At 45.3% G+C, this 16811-nt stretch overlaps 1 protein-coding gene across 1 annotated transcript in view; it reads right to left on the bottom strand.

The window, feature by feature from the left end:
* CSMD2 (CUB and Sushi multiple domains 2) overlaps nt 1-16811 on the bottom strand; it is a 358465-nt gene that overhangs the window by 218876 nt on the left and 122778 nt on the right. Inside the window, exon 6 of the mRNA XM_064471428.1 lies at nt 14370-14577. Within this exon, the coding sequence (XP_064327498.1) occupies nt 14370-14577 (208 nt within the window). The remainder of the gene's footprint in view (nt 1-14369; nt 14578-16811) is intronic.

Below are 16811 nucleotides of genomic sequence, written 5' to 3'. Positions count from 1 at the left end.
AGCAAACACCTTGGAGCCAGCGGAGGTAAGCAAGCATCAAGTCCTTACCACAGACCCGCTGCAGTCTTTCAGAGATGTAGGAAGATGGATTCTTGATAATTTGGTATAAAAAGAAAAATAATTACTTTTTTGGCAACTTATTAAAATCAGAACTCGCACAAAGAAAGAGGAAAAATGCCAAAAGCAAAGCAAGCAGTGGCATGCACAGCAAATGCAGAATCTATTATTTTGTCCCTTTGGACTTAATTAGTTCAAATTTACAAAGAGCAGCACCCTTAAAGATGTTAAACATTAACAAGACTTCTGTTAACTTGCTTCAAAATGAATTTTAATTGCAAGCTCTGTTTTATACATATTCCAGGATTGCAAAATTTAATGAGTGTTTTATTCTTTCCACAAAAATTCCAATATATTAATTTCACGCTAAAATGAAATTAGGAGGTCAAAAAAAAAAATCAATCACAACACGCTCTGAACAAGTCACATGAGGTCGTCCTACTTTTGAGGGTTGCTTGTTGTGGGGCATAGGGATGGGGCAGATGGATGCTGAAGCGCAATATACAGACACTCCTGCTTAACCATCCTCTGTCTTAAAACTGTTTTTATTTTTAGAGAGAATGTCATGATATAGATGTTTAAGAGCTTTTACTACTTCAACCTGCAGATGAGGCTCAAATCAGAGCATGCATTAACTAAGTTTAAAAAGACCAAAAGAGTTTTACTGCGAGCTTTCCTCTACCTGCAACGACTGTGCGCGCATCAAGCAAAGCGGGCCCTGGCACAGGCTGCCCCGAGAGGTGGGGGAGTCACCATCCCTGGAGGGGTTCAAAAAACACGCAGACATGGCACTTCAGGGCATTATTTAGGAGACATGGGGGTGTTGGGTTGGGGGTTGGACTCAACGATCCTAGAGGTCTTTTCCAGCCTTAATGATTCCGTGATTCTATCAGGAACCACTTCCCACAGTACCCCTCACGCAGCCCCTTTAACTACAACAAGAAATCAGTCAGCCTTTAAAAATCCCTGTGTTTGGGTTGGAATGAGAGGGCCGTGCACTTCTGGCACCGCATAAACGCCGTAAGATGCAAAAGCCACAGACGCCTCATCGGGCATGTGGAGCACCAACGCCTGGGTTTGCACCAGGCCATCGGCTCGGTAACTGGCAGCACCGCTGACCTGGCACGAGCGCCCGCTGGGCGCAGCCCCCGGGGGGCCGCTGTGCCGGCAGCACAACGAGCACAGGGAGGCGTGACGGTCCCCGGGCAGAAGGAAAGCAAGAGGAGCAGAAGAGCAGAGCGCTGTGATGCTGAGCATCGCCCTGTGCAACCCCCCTGTCCGTTCCAGGCTGGGAGATCCTCTCTGGAGCAGCACCCCAAAGCAGAAGGGAGGCAGGGCTGAAGCAGGCGCCTGGCCCACCTGCCCGCCCTTCCACCGTCGCTCTGGGTCCCCAGCCACCCATGCAAAGTGGGTTTTCAATATCCAGGCACCCGTCATCTAACACTGTGCAGGCAGGCTTTGAAACTTCTTTCAAGATTTTCCTTTGGTTTTTCCCCTCCCTTTGACTTTGTCAGGCTCCAGAAATTCCAGTGTGGCTTTACAACCAAAGGATATTTGTTCAAAGTCATACAAAGCATCTGTGATTGGGGGGGAAAACAACAAAAAAAAAACCCCTCCGAGCACTGCCCTGCCGCAGCCGGCCGTTTCGAGCAGAGGGCACCAGGATCGATAGTGTTAATTTATGCCGTTACATTACAGAACGAACAACCTTATTTCAGAATTCCTTCACACCAGCTTCCAGCCTGAAGCACTTTCATTTTTTCCCTTTAAAGAACAGCTGACTTATCAAAAACAGGTTTTTCTAACAGAAAACCACAAGCTAAGCCACATTATTGTAACTGAAGCAATTAATTACTTTTATGCTTTTCTTTTAAGGGAGATCTTTAGTGCAGGTAATTCTGACTTAAAGAGCTAATTTGAACCGCTCCATCATCTAAAAGACGATTATAAAAATTAATTCAGAAAGTGCATAACGAAGACAAAAGGGATGAAGGAAAGCACGCAGAAATGGGTATTTCCCCTGTGCTCCAACAGGGAAGTATAAAACCAACACACCTATTTGAAAAGCGGGAGAAAGCTGCTCAAGTTTTCAGGTCACCGGCAAAAAAGCAACTCTCAGCAGCTTACTGACACGCGGCGAGTCAGCAGGTCCCTGTGGCGGCAGGGAAGCAGCTACTCCCATTTCGCCTTTTTGGACTTCGACAAGGCAGGAATCGCCCCTTAGGCAGACCCACGTCAGGGGAGCACCGCAACGCCGCCGGCGTTCCAGTGTCTTGCAAAATTCCAGCTTACTGCAGCCAGGAAGAGAGTCATTAGATACTAGCTGTTGACAACATTTTGTCTATTACTAATCCTCTGATATTTACTGATGCCCTGGCATCTTCTTGATCCCTACTATAAATCCAGCCACAAGAGAGGTCCCTGTGAGGAAGAATCAAAACATCCATATTGTGAACTAGCCAAGACTGTCAAAAACAAACTCAGCATGAGCTAAAGAGATCACGACCTGCCATGGCAAAACAAAACACTGCCAAGCAGCAGCAGCAAAACACAGTAGCCAAATGAATCCAAAAATGATTTCCCTCCCTCCTCTGGGCTTTGGGAAGGCTGAGTAGATCTCTGTGTACAAGATATCAGAGGCATCAAGAGGCAAGATATTTAGATTAAACATCTGCATTTAATAACTGATATTACTAGATTTGCAGTCCATGCTTGAGTCAAGCAGCATGTGATAAAAAACGCATCTGTGCGGAGACTCCGTGGCAGCACCTCCCAGTGCAGGAGGGCAAACACGGACTCTGAAGCAGAGGAGGACAGATACCAAGGTGCAAGAGAACTTGTAGAATTCATTGCTTTCCTCCCGCGTCCCACAACAGAAATCATTCACGGTTCTGCCTGTCAGCCCGTTCTTGCTCCCCAAGCTCAGAACCAGCTTTTGGACTAACCACAAACATCAAGCCCTTGAAAGGAACCACTCAGCCCGAGGATGCACAGTTCAGCTTTCCACCGCCTAAGATCTCAGGCAGGGCTTTACCAGGTGATACCGTATTAACCAATTCTGAACTACTATTAGGCCTTTCACTTTAGCACTTCGTTTGCAGCTCCCTCTGCGTTTATGAGCTCAGGAGCCCCCCGTGAATAGCTCACTTCCAGAAGCATCGCACAGATCTCGAATGGAAAATAGTCTCTGCGCTCTCCTGCTTATCCCACCCATTATTGATCCTTGCAAGCGTATCTATTTTTTAAAGCAGCAGCAGCTCAGGCCTGCACTAAGCAAACAACGGGAACAGAAGTCAATGTTTTCACTTTAGCTGAAAGGTTGTTACTCAAGGAAAAAGGCCTCCGGGACCGCACTACAGCTATCAAATTGCAGAAGTTTGGCTATCTAAAAACATATCAATATGTTTTTGTACTCCATTGTATTTGTCAAGACATTGTCATAGATATATAGGTATGTCAAGAGATATCTTAACAAATACAATGGACTAGCTCTGAAAACACACTTTAACTCTTAACCTGAATAGCTTTTCCATTTCTATGGCTGCAGCAATGGATGTGGTAATACTTTATTTAATCTGTCCTATTGAGAGGAACTGGAACACCACACATCAGTGTTTCTCTACTCTTTGAAACACTGAAATTCTCCTCCACTCTCTTCACATCTACTTTCCATCTCACAGCCTCTGTCTCTAAGAGTACATGGGGAAGGGTGGTGGAGAGGTTCCTGTGTGAAGATCAGACCAGGAGCTTCTGCTAAAACAAAGCTCCTTGCTGTGTCTGCGTACAACGTGAGAGGGCACCTGCACAGCCCGAAGGAACGCCGCTAAGATCAGACTTAGAACCACAACACCTGTATCAATCAACAGCAATATATTAAGCTTTGTACTATCCAAATATCCTGTCATCCTAGATCAAACGGGGAATAGGTCCTGCACCCAAACCCCCAAAGGGAAACCAGGTGCTGCTGAGTCAGCTCTGAAGTAACAGCCTGAGATCTCCAGCTTCAATAGCTTGCCTTGAAAACAAAACCATGTACGTTGATATGGCCAGTTCACAAACCCAAATCTCAGCTGCAATCTAAATATGATGGGGCTTGAATGCACAAGAAGAGACTAAAGTGTGGTGGCAAGCCACTTGCCCATCGTGGCTGTACAAGGAAATAAATCCAATACACAAGAACATCCTTCCGCCCCATCTAGAATTCTGCTTGCTGCCAACTTCCTACTTCGCAAGACAGCAATCCAGCTCCCGTTTATATGGGAGAGACCGACCTCAGAGAGCCTGCCTCCAGGAGCAGCCAGGGGCCTCTTACGCTGCACTCTGCAGTTGCCCGTGACTGGAAGGTGCTGATCTGACACCCCGATCTTGCTCAAGGGCTACACTTTGTCTGAAGACCAGAAAATAACACACACACACTTCACCACATTACCCTTAGTGGCCAACAGACACCACCTAAGGTAGGCTCTCTGTAGAGATTTATTTCCTGTGTTTCATGCACTTAAATATTTCTAGGGACAAATGGAAAGCTCGGGTTGGAGGAATGCATGTGACCTGAGAATTGTCAAAAAATAAACGACACTTCTCTGCAGCTTGAGCAAACCATGCCTAATGCAATCCTTCCCCAACTTGAATGAATTAGCATCTAATGCAAGTTAGAAGGGAGTTGTAGTTTAACTGCAGCACAGGAGATACATTAGCATCAGACATCCAAAAACTCAGTTTAAACAAGAGATGAATTCAGCACCAGACAATCCATCAGTTGTGACTTCCACCTACAGCAGATGAAGGAGAGCTACAGAGCCTGAACGCAGGTGAACAAGCCCATTCTCTCATTCGAGAAGCAGCTGCAGTGAGCCTTGGGAGGAAATCCAGCAGGCAAAGATCATTCAACATATATTTTGTGAAGCAGGTGACACATGAAAACAAAGTACTTGCATTCTTTAACTTTTAAATATAGGAGAATATCCGTGAATTGGTCCACAAAGAAACCCCAGAAGGAAGAGGTCTTTGGAAGTACTGAAACAGCTGCAGAGGTGCCTCCGCTCGTTCACTTTGGAGTTGTGCATAAGGGTGAGCTGTGCAAAATATGACTATTAGCAGCTCTAGTGGACAGATTTTGTCACGCAAATACAATTCCTTCAGCATAGCGAATACCTCTGCAAAGGGAGACCCTTCTGCATGTCCTCCGTCGGCCTAAACAACGGTGGAGCCTCAAAGTGTCAGAACCTGGTTTCTGAACAAGAAAACACGTGATGGGTTTAAGGCAGAGACATCTCTTGGAAGCATCTGTATGCGAAGTCAGTGATCTTTCCCACCAATATTTGTCCAAATCCTCGCTCAAACTGGGAAAGCTCAGTGTGCCGCTAACAGCGGAGGAAGAGACACGGTGTTTTAAAGAGGACCCCAGACATCCAACGTTTTACAACCTGTGACACCATTTGCACTTACGTAGAGTCTCCTTCCCCTACCAAATAAAGGAATTGTTTTACAATCTATATGGTCAATTATATTTTGGGTCACGTCCTGAAGGTACTCTTGAGATTACCGATATTTTGCCCAGCTTTCAGCCAACTGTGTTACACTCATTTGCACAAGGTCTGCCTTTCAAAAACAACTCCATCTTGCAGGTATTGAGTGTGCTTGCCTGTCTGTCTTCTGATGTGTTTGCATCCAGGACAGAAATAGCTAAATATTTATTAATTTCTTCACCTTTAGCAACCTTCAGGGTTTTTCCCTCCCCACTACATCCTTCCCTGCACCCCATCCCTTGAGGTGCAGCCCACACAACAGGAGCCTTCACATCGGGTTCTCTCTCTGCCTCAGAGGTGACCAAACAACAAAGAAGGACAAACTGGGATAAAAAGGACAATTAAAACATGATCAGGGTAATTTTCAGCCTAAAAGCATCTTCTTTCTTGGCTTAAAAAGCTAGCCTGAATATTCATGAAATGCTCTCTACTATCTAGCAAATAGAATTAATCATATTAATGCACGGAAAAATAAGATTAACCAGAAAGCGGTATACGAAATCTAATCATGTTTTATTCAATGAAACATGAGTGGGAGAGGTCATGAGGCCCTTTCGCTGTAATTTGTCACCAAAGCCTCTCTCCCTGTCACGCTGCTGGCAGAAGAGCGGGGCAGGCTTTCGGCAGCACGGAGCCGCCGCCTCCCCCCAGACGGGCGAGCAGCCAGCAGCCAGGGCAAGCGAGTTCTGCCGCCTCCATCTTTGGCCACGCTGCGGCTTCGGGAGGGAGCTGTACGTACTGCCAACTACGTGCTTAGCTGATGAGGGCTAGCATAGTCTGCACGTTATTTTTCTCAGCTGGGGTACAGTTGGAATCTTCCCTCCTCTAGCAGAAATATATGCAAAACTACAGAACATCTTTAAATACCGTCTTTACCCTGATCAGCCCTTTCTTCCAGATTTCCCAGTTGTTTCTGCACTGCAACAGACCAAGGAGCTCTAGGACAACGTGCAAAACTACTCTACAGAAATGACTTTGTACAAAGCATTACCAACCCTTTAACTTCACTTCAGAGCAGCAATCAAGATGCTCAGGGATCGCTTGCATCCACTGGAGAAGCAATCAGCTCTACCTCTCAGCTACCACCAGGAACCGAGGGCTCCAATACTGTGCTAGCTGTGACCTACAAACTCCTATTCTTCGTATTGCAGATCCACATTAAAACAAGGCCCGAAGTGCAGTACAGCGAGCTGCAAAAGCTGGTGCATCCCAGGGAACCGACACACGCATGCCAGAGGCGGCGAGGGACCATCGCTGCTGCGCCGGCGCGGAGAGCTGCAGGCGTTTCACAAGTTGGCTGCGTGCACCGGGACGGTCTGGTTTCCCAAACTTCTCCAAAATGTTATCTCCAGAGAATACACCTTCTACGAGAAAAGGAGGTTTTGCAAGGAGACTGTCTCCCACTAAAGCAATGTTTTCCAGTTTTACAGCCTTTGTAAAATGTGTTTCCAATTAAAGGCACTACATATGCTTTAGAAGAAAAATTCAGCCGTACCAGTCAAATAAGGAAGTTTATTTTCCAGATCCCAGCGAAGATGTAACTGACATTTGAACAGGGATTTCAAAAGCCACTTCATACACGTTTTTTATTTATTCCCAGTCCTATGGAAGACATCACCATGGAAGAAAAGCATCTGAATATTACAGATAAAGCATCCATTAGTTAACTAGCTCTTACAATAAGGAAGCATAATTCATTGCACAGCAAAAGAAAACTCACAAATGCATTATCTAGGTTTTAACTAGTGACAAAAGTTATTTGAAGACACACAATTCAAGTCTTCAGCCTCATACATGCACCAGGGCAGGATAATGCTTGTCAACTTTCAAACGAAAGCAATTACTGATGGGGGAAAAAAACCCCACAACCTCAAAAAGGAAGCAGCAAGTGTGAGATTAAAATCATTTGAAAGCAGTCGTCAGGCAATCTGTTTTACAGAATCCCCACAAGGAACAGCAGCTGCTGGGGAGCACGCGGGGAGAGCACAGTGGATAGGGCTCGTTGCGGACGCCCACGCGCAGCGCTGGGCAGTGGTTGACTGTAACGCAAAGTCCGCGAGATTCCTGCAAGCGCTCTCCCACCGCCCCGTCCGGGTAGCAGCAGCATCTGTATAACCAGCAGCAACAGCAGGTGCAGACCCAGGGCTCCTGAGCTGCAAGACGGTGGCAAGAGGAACACGCTTTGGTAAGTGACAATAGACTAAAGCCTGATTCACAAAGCCCTTTGGAGCCAAGGTCCTTCCATTGACTTCAGTAGACATCGACTGAGGTTTGAGATGAAAATATATGCTGAAAGCTCCAAGACAGCTATCTAAGGATCATAAGCTGCTTTGATATAAAGAAAATAGGTTGATTCATTAGAAGCACATACAGAGAACAGGTTTTTACCAACCAACGTCATCATCGCCTGAAACAGTGACCTTCAAGAGCACAGGTGCTCTAATCTCTTACAGGTAGAGCACAAGATGTGCTGACAGATTAGCCTGGCCAGTGGTACCAAATAACTGGCATCAAGAGGGAAGCACAAAGCAGATGTCGCATAGGAGAGCTTTAATGAGTATTAGAAACCACTCAGCAGATAGACAAGGGTGGTAGGGCAGGAAGGGTCAACTGCAGATAATGGCAAGGAAAGAAATAAAGTCAGCAACAGTTGCTGAAACACAGGTGATTTTTCCAACCATTCCTCCCCCTAACTCAACTCTCTGCAGAAAGACAGCAACAAGAGAGCTTCTGAAATGCTTTTCTAGAAAGGGCTGATGTCAAAAGGGGTCTCCTCTTGGGTTTAGCTTCAGAAAGGAAGATATGACAGAATTAAGCAGAAGAACCTTAAATTCAAAGTTCTCCCAGGCCCACCCCAGCACACAGACCCTTTTGTTTCTACCCTTTGCTCAACATCCGTACCACAGTACTTCTGAAGCACAGCGAGATGCCCGCATTGTGTTCACACCAGGCACAGTCGTGCTATAGAAGTAATGCAAAATAACACAGGCACATATTAAGGCAGGCTCCCTTGCTTCTAGGAAATTAAGAGACAAAGCTAAAACAAAATTCTACCCAAAGTTAGTGCAAAATCAGTCCTACGGAGGAGAAGAAAAGCTGTTGTGCAAGCAGGATGAGCAAAATATGGCTCTGAGGCTGAAAAGGCAAAATGAAGATGAGACACTGAAGAGGAGGAACCGGATTCAGACAGGAATAAACTCCACCAATTTGGCAGTTACTCAGTTGCAGCCCTGTTTCTCCCACTGCATTCACTTATCACGGGATTAACAACAAAAAAATCAAGGAAAAACGTTTCCCAGGGAGAATGAGAAGGGAAGGCTCAGAGAGTGAGATGGCAGCAGAGGGGCAACATAACAGATGATGCAACCCCCCCTAAAACTAGACTTGTAGTTCCATAAGGTAGAATAATTAAGTCAAGAGGAGGATCGTAGGGAAGACGACTACCACAGACCAACACTCTGCATTAGTAGGGCAATTCAGTACATGCTTGTGTCCTCCCAGAGCAAAATATACAAGTGAGGCAACTGAGAAAGCAGTTTTTTAAGGACCATGAAACAGATTAAAAATATAAAAGGGAAAGGGTGGCATCTGGGAATTGCCAGCCTCATTCCCTTCTTTCAAGGGTAAGCATTTGAATTTTCAAAAATGGAGCCACATTTAGTAAAAGTTACAATAAGAAATACAGAAACACAGTTAAGTTCAAGAGGAAACGCACCACGGTGGATTGTAATTCAGAAAGGCGGGCTCAGTCCGGATTGCACAGGGGGAATGGATAAGCCACCATTCCCAAGCTACAGTGCTATTTCTATAGATTAGGCTAAGTAAGCTCAAACTTTGGACAGAAAAACAAGGACCCAGTGGCAAACGAAGGACATAATTCAAAAGCAAATCATATTCCCAGGTCAACACGCAGCTTCTCAGCGTGATACTACGAGGTGCTTTGCCAGGTAACGCACTGTTTCCGCTGAGCTCAAGGAAAAGTTTGTGAGATAAGGTTATGGAGGGCAAGGGGGAAAAAGGCTAATTGCTGCACTAGAACCTAATACAAGGCGAAAGAACAACCCAGAAAGGTTCTGACCCTTCACACGCTGTATTATTTTTGACCTGGAAAACACCACACTACGATACAGCAGCAACAGGAGCACCCTTCCTGGCTAAAAGCCCAGTCCCTCCTACCAATTTGGATTCTCAGAGTCTATCTAATACAGTAGCAAAATGCAACACAGCTATAAAACATTTGAAAAGCCTCATTATTAAAGTAGTCACCTACTACTCAAAGTATATTTCCCATCTGAAAATTAGAAACATCTAATGAACCTTCAAAACATGCCAGGCAGTCCGTCATAGTTTGACAAACGAGATACTTGTTAGTTCTATGAGATAAAACTAATTAATTTGCCTGGAGCAGAGGTTTCTAAATATTTTCGTCTGCGGAATGAGTAGCCATAGAGCATCGTTCTGGGGGACTCACTGCCCACCTGTTCAGCAGGCAGCTGAAGCTCACAGTATCTCCCCTTCACTTCCTCCTATTTTCCAAATCAACAGCATAAAAGGAACTTTATAAAGCAAACATTTGGATGTCATCTTTTACTTCCACAACTTTGAAAAGCCTTGCCCTGGAGGAGCTCTGTTGCATGTGCATGTTGCACCTACACAGCCCAAGAACAAGGCTTCTACCTTTTACCCTTCTCACCTGCTTCAGCTTTATCAGAATAACTGCAAAAGCCTCCTTTGCTAAGCATTTGCATTATAGGCAGCAAAATGTACACTTGATCTTAGTCACTTCCAGTAAACACACATACATAAATTGGATTATTAGTCATTTCCTACAGCACCACCTTCTCCGGCAATAGCAGCATAATGCTTTAGCAACCATAATACAAATCATGATGCCTAACATTACATACAGGCCCCAGACCAGCTAGGTGAGACCTAAACAGATGACAGAAAGAAGGGCAAGAGACAGACAACCACATTTTCATCATTTGCATACACTTAAACTGCAGTGAATATGCACAAACATAGGAAATCCAGGCCTCCTCTGCCACAGGCAAAGAAAAACTTACCCTCCATTAGCGTGTGCTCAGAGCACAGGCAAACAGTTGCTGCACAGCACATTCCTGCTTTCTCTAAACCTTCAGGGGACACATCGATGCTGGAGGTGGGACAAAAGGGTACGGCCACCAGTACTGAGCTGCAGCACCTGGCTCCTGCCGTCCCCGCAGGACTTCCCACCCTGTGCCTCACACGTCCCCCCCCCAGCAACTTCGCTCAGGACTCACAGAAAAACATGCAGGAGATCAACGGCAGTATTTCAAACAAAGTCAAACCTACCCAGAGCTTCAGAGCAATCACAAAGGGAAGATGAGGCTGGGACACATCTGCCACAGAGCAGGTCCAACGCCATCCAGGACCAGCCTGGAGACTTCCTCATCAGACATGGTCTTTGGATGTTTTAGGTGGTCAGCGTGAAACCCTCTGGTACTTCCAGCGTAGCTGGGCACCCACAGGGATGCTCGTCACTGAAGAGCTCTTGAAACCAGGTACCACGGAAGAGCCGCAATCAGCAGATATTCCTGAGAAGCGTAGGCCGAGGGATTTAGTCAGCTCTGAGCAGATACTGACACAAAGCAGATGATCAGTAGAGCTCAGTCCCCTTAAGGAAGGGAGCCCAAGCCGCTTTGAAGGATTTTCTTCTTTCACATGTACTTATAGAGAAGAATTTCATTAATCCTTTCAGATCTCGCAACTAGTACAAAATGAGGGGGGGGGAAGAGAGCCCCAAGTCTTGAAGACAAGAAGTAGTGAAGGAATGATGACATAAGAACACAGGTACCACGCGTCCCTCTCCGTGCCCGGCGCATCCTTGCCCTAGCAGAGAGGCGCTGTGATTAGTTCGGCCACTCCAGGTAACCTTGAAGGGGAACAGGGCAGCTACCGCCATCCTTCCCTATTTTTCTTTCTAGCCTGGAGACCCCCACATTGTCCTTTCTAATCTGACAGGCTCTTTTTCAAACCACTACTTTCTTCCCCTCCCATTCTCTGCTCAGCAGAATTTTATTTCTCACCTGTCAAGGAAATCTAGACCCAAGGCCCCATGACAGAAACCGCGATAGCAGTTAAAAGAGCTGTAAATGTGTTATTTTATTAATATGTCTCAAATAGCTACTCAACCTCTATTGCTCTGCTTGACATATAGATGCTTAGACCCGCAATGCCCTTTCCCTTTCAAGACTTATTGCAGGATTCACATCCAACACGTCAGGGACCAAATGAAACTCGTAACAGGATTCTCCGGGGAGCGGTTGTGCGTGCCGAGACTGACGTGCAGCGCAGCGGGTACAGCCGTGGCGACCGCTGAAGGCAGGGGGTGAAGGGAACCTGGCTCGTAAAAACCAACGGAGCATCTATTTTTGAAGAGGGGATGGTGAATGACAACGCAGGGCGTTTTTAGTAAGTGCAGCCCAAGTCAAGCTTGCTTAATGTGCTGAGTTAGTGCTCTCATAAATACTACCGTGATACAATATTTCATAGCTTGAAAATACATATGAATTATTCTCCAGATGAAATTTAATTTTGTTTATTTGTGTACATCTCTGGACCAGATTTAACCTATTTATAATGCTTAGGAAATGAAACATTTAGCTTCGAGATACTTCAATAGAATGGTTTCTTTGGCCGCAAGTCTATCTGCCATATTACCAATAATTAAAACTAGGTTCTCACAGAGAGGAAAAAGGGTTTATAGCTATATTTCCAAGCTGAATCATATCAATATGTTTAAAAAGGAGATATAAGCACCAGGTTTCCACCACCACAGGCAAAAATTATTTTAAAAAATGGGAAAATGAGTCATCCGAATTTAATTATCAGGCTCTGAGTTGTGAAGGCCAGCTTTGAAAAAAATTAAATGCAAAATAAGACTCTAATTCTGCTTATGGGACTGAAAAGTTTACTTCTCAAGAATACTAAATGAGGTCCCTTTGAATTGCCTGGTGTGTTTATCTCGCCCACGTGTATTTCACGGAGCTACAAAAATGCAGGACGAACCTCAGAAAAGCAGGAACAGCTTCTTCTACGAGCCCTGGACAACACTCATGTTTGTGTGAGCCGTTTCACTCATCGACACCGCGCATCTCGCCTGCCCTGCTCTGCCGATTCCAGCAAGTGACCTCCGCGAGCCGCAGCAGCCGCGGACATCCGCCTCCCAGTGAAAATACGTTAGAGGAAAGGAACCATTAAAGATGCAGCACATGGGCACTTGGGGCGGGGGGGAGAGGGAAAGAGGAAAGTAAATACATCATTATTCCCTCCAACAAGGGCCCAAAACTGATGTCTGTAAAACACACTACCTTTAAAATTGCTCCTAAATCTCATTTTTAAAAGAGTGAGTGCGCACGCATATGTACTACCAAAAGTCAAGGAGCTGCATTTTCTAAGACACTTTTGCCATTTTTAAAGTTCTACCAAGCTGTATTTATGGGTAGTTTATTAATTTTTTTTCCAGCAGGTTTGCTCTGACAGGCATTGTTTTATTTTTGATATGACAAGACACAGTGCTGCACTGGCAACACCTCCAGGCTGAATAATGTTTCTTAACTAGCTACATTCATCTTTACCACATACCACAGATGACTGATCTTGCTGCAGTTCATAATGGTTAAAAACTAACAGTGCCCTAAAATATTAATGCATGCTAATAAAACCAGGGGTTTTTTTTTCATGAAACAGCAACATCTAATTTGCAGAGGGGTCCTGGGAACAGTAAACAATTGGTACATGGTAAATGGCAAGTTCTCTCACATCAATACATCCTGAACATTCAAATCCTATTCCCCCATAATTGCCAGGCAAGTATAAATTACTTAAATGAATGTTATTTGTGGCTGTGACAGAATCCTCATAAATAATTGTAATTTAACTTCCTGTTGATAATCCCAGGCAACACCTAATTATTTCAAACACTTAATTCTTCCCTTCCAGGGGGATGCTGGGATTTCAGACTGCTCCCTCCCATTTGCTCCTAGTTCGGACTTTTAACTGTTTGCTGAGCGCAATCAAAGTGCAGAAGATGAACTAGAGGCAGAGCTGTCCTCGCCTTTAAAAGCAACGTAAACAATATGTCAAATCCCTTCTGCAAGCCCTCACTTCAGACTTCATAGCGCTGATCACTTGGGCAGCTCTTGTTTATCGGAAAAAAAATCAGCGTGGCATTTATTATACATAAAAGCAACATTTCTGACAGCATTGCTCAAGCAAACAACGGGATGAGAGGGGTATTGAAATTCTAAACACAGCCTCCTGTCTAAAGGACAAGCTGATCTGTAGAAACATTTGCCAAAAGTTCATTAACAGTAAAGTCAACTTGTCAGCGACACATTTAGCAGCAATCAGAAAACAGTTTAGCAAAAACAGGGTTTGAGTGTGACAACATTTGAGCCGGGTTTGGGGGGTTCTGAAGTGCCGGGTTTGTGTGGGTTTTTTTTTTTAAATTCCATATGTCTTCCAACCAGCTACCCCGTGAAATCTTACCGCAGAGAGTACGATCTGAAGTAGACAATAGACACTGCAAAGTTTACCAAGCAAATAAAAAGCATCCCAGAGAGTTTCATTAGAAGGTAGCAGCTACAGCCTGTGACTGGGAATAACTGGGAATGCCCTCATTCAGGCAAACACTCTGTTCACTCTGACCATCCTATAATGTCTGTGCCCGTTCACACAACACACCAGCGGGTACTACACGACTGTACAGACCACAGTGAAGCGTGGCCAGGAGTAACCTACCAGAGTGAAGATCCCTCTGTTCCAGCAACTTCTAAAACATCGTATCCATCTTCCAGCTGAAAATCCATGAAAACCAGAGCAATAGTGTCTCCAGGTTCAGCGAGAATAGTCCACGTGCAGTCTGCGTTATTGCCATACTCCAAAGGAAAATGAGGGCTTGAGATAATTCCGCTTTGTCCCCGCAAAGTCCCTCCGCAAGCATCATCAGCTGGAAACAGAAGGCAAATGATCAGGTTTTGCTGAAATGCATAAAGCAGCGCATCAAAGAATAAGCCCATAGTCAAAGCAAAGCTTTAAAAGAGGCAGTGCTTTTGTCGAGGTGTGCTATACTACACACTATTTAGAGACAAAGATGTTGAGGGATGCGAAATCCTATTAGGTCAGTCAGTGTCTCCTGGCGAGCGCCAGCTTATTCCCCACCGTACGCTTCCTAGTGATTTGTTTAGTCTAATTTTGAACACCCAAGTGACAGAAGCTGCTACCACTTCCCTGGGGGGGCAGTTCTCAGCCTGACACACCTCGCTGTCAGGACGCTACTTCCTCGCGTGTCGTTGCCCAAGTTTTCTCTTCCACCCCTTATTCCTGATTAGGATCCTCTGAGAGGTGTTTTCTGCGACTTTCCTCCCGTCTGCTTAGCCAAAGCAGGAGGAAAACCACCAGGAATTCAGCGACTGAGAAGGGTTTCACAGACACTTGAATACTCTGATCACAGCAGGGGAGAGGTTGGTTTCCAACCCACAGAGATCTCAGCACCTTCAGCAGCAGCAGAGGGACCCTTAAGGGCTGGGACAGCAGGACTTAGAGTACGAGCACTGTATTTAATAGAAATCTAATAGCAAAGGAGGGGAGTACCCCACACGCTTGCCTTACACGTCTTTGTTTTTTCACAATTTCTTAAGGAAATGGACCTTGTTACCAAAATCATAGTGGTAAAAACTTAACCACTTGTTCAGAAATCTAGCAGTGACATTGCCTGGTTACGTACTGGATTCTCCTGTTTGCTGCAGGTTCTTTCATTTCTACAACCTGAATTTTATCAGCACGAGCTATTAGAGCAATTAAAGGAGGAGGATCTAAAGAAAACATGAGCAGGAAGATAAAGGAAACCAAGAATTCATTTGACTAGCATCAGGGCAGCTCAGTGCTCTTGTACACGCAGCAGCAGCTCAGCATTTATTTGGAACGCTAAGAAAAGCCTATTAACTTTACAACATGTATTACAGAGCAGCATTTCAGATGCTTTAGTCAAGGAGCTTGGGGCTTTACATTATAAACACTTATTTTCATTACAAACTCTTTTAAAAACCCAAACTGAAATTTAACAGAGATGAGAACGTTTGCTAAGTGCAACGGCTCGTCAGCCCCTAAGGAAAGGGCAGGACCACTCTGCAAGGCTGCTCGGGAGCATCCTTCAGCTTTTAGACCTTTGCAGGAATTAGTGCCTCGTGCTATCAGCAGGTTTTATGAGCAGGGCTGAAACTAGCAGCCTATTACTCGCAAAACTTGAAAGAAAAATGTAAGAAGTTGGCATATATGTTTGTCTTTCTCATGGCCATCTGCCCTCCCAGCACAGCCGGCCACCCGAACAAGCAGAAGGCACAGGCAGACACAAGCGATTGGGATGGGAACACCCCGGGCTGTAACTCCGTGTTGCATTAACACACTACACGTGTTGCACCAGCACCTCTAAGCCCCGGTGGAGGTCACAAATGGCCCTTTGCAGCCACTTCTGTGCTCAGCCTGGGGTGGCACATCGCTGGTTATTGTGGAACTCCCAGAAAGCGGGAAAGGCAGGAAAATTATGACAAAAATGCAGACACGTAGGCAGACACGCAACTACTTCTGGGCCACTCCAGCAGCCAAGACTAGGACTGAGAAAGGCCACTGAAATCCCAGCTCTATATTCTATTCCCTGGTATTCTACTACAGAGCTACCTATTTGCTGCAATTGTATTGCCAGTGAATTAAAGGCATGCGTGGGCACCGAAGTGCAGTTAGAATCACCAATGAATTTAGGCTGAAAGATCTCTCACCTAGCCCAAGCACCAGGAAATCCTCCAAACACACCATACACAATGTGGAGCCTCCAAAGAAGGTCCAGGCAAAAAGGGACACGTCCAGACCCCTCCCTCCGACAGAGAGGATGAAAACGCTGTTTAGAGGATGAATGGTTTCTAGCCAAACAGGATAAGGACAATTCACCGGTTTACTGGTATGTTTGAATTTAATTTCTCATGAATAAGTGCTGCTGCAGATGCTAGAAAGAAATAGATGCAAAAAAGATCCTCGAACTCTCAGACCACCCGCCCGGCAGCAAGGCAGGAAGAGCAGGAGCAAGGTCATTGCTGCTTCAGCAATGCACAGGGACCTGAAGGAGCAATTTATTCTAAGATACAGTTACCTCCAGAGGGGCAGCTACCTCCAACATAACATGTTAAATAT

The sequence above is a fragment of the Phalacrocorax carbo genome, chromosome 22 (assembly GCF_963921805.1).
Source record: "Phalacrocorax carbo chromosome 22, bPhaCar2.1, whole genome shotgun sequence".
Lineage (NCBI taxonomy): Eukaryota > Metazoa > Chordata > Aves > Suliformes > Phalacrocoracidae > Phalacrocorax > Phalacrocorax carbo.
The sequence above is the reverse complement of the archived record's forward strand: the minus strand, read 5'-3'. Positions and strand labels throughout refer to the sequence as shown.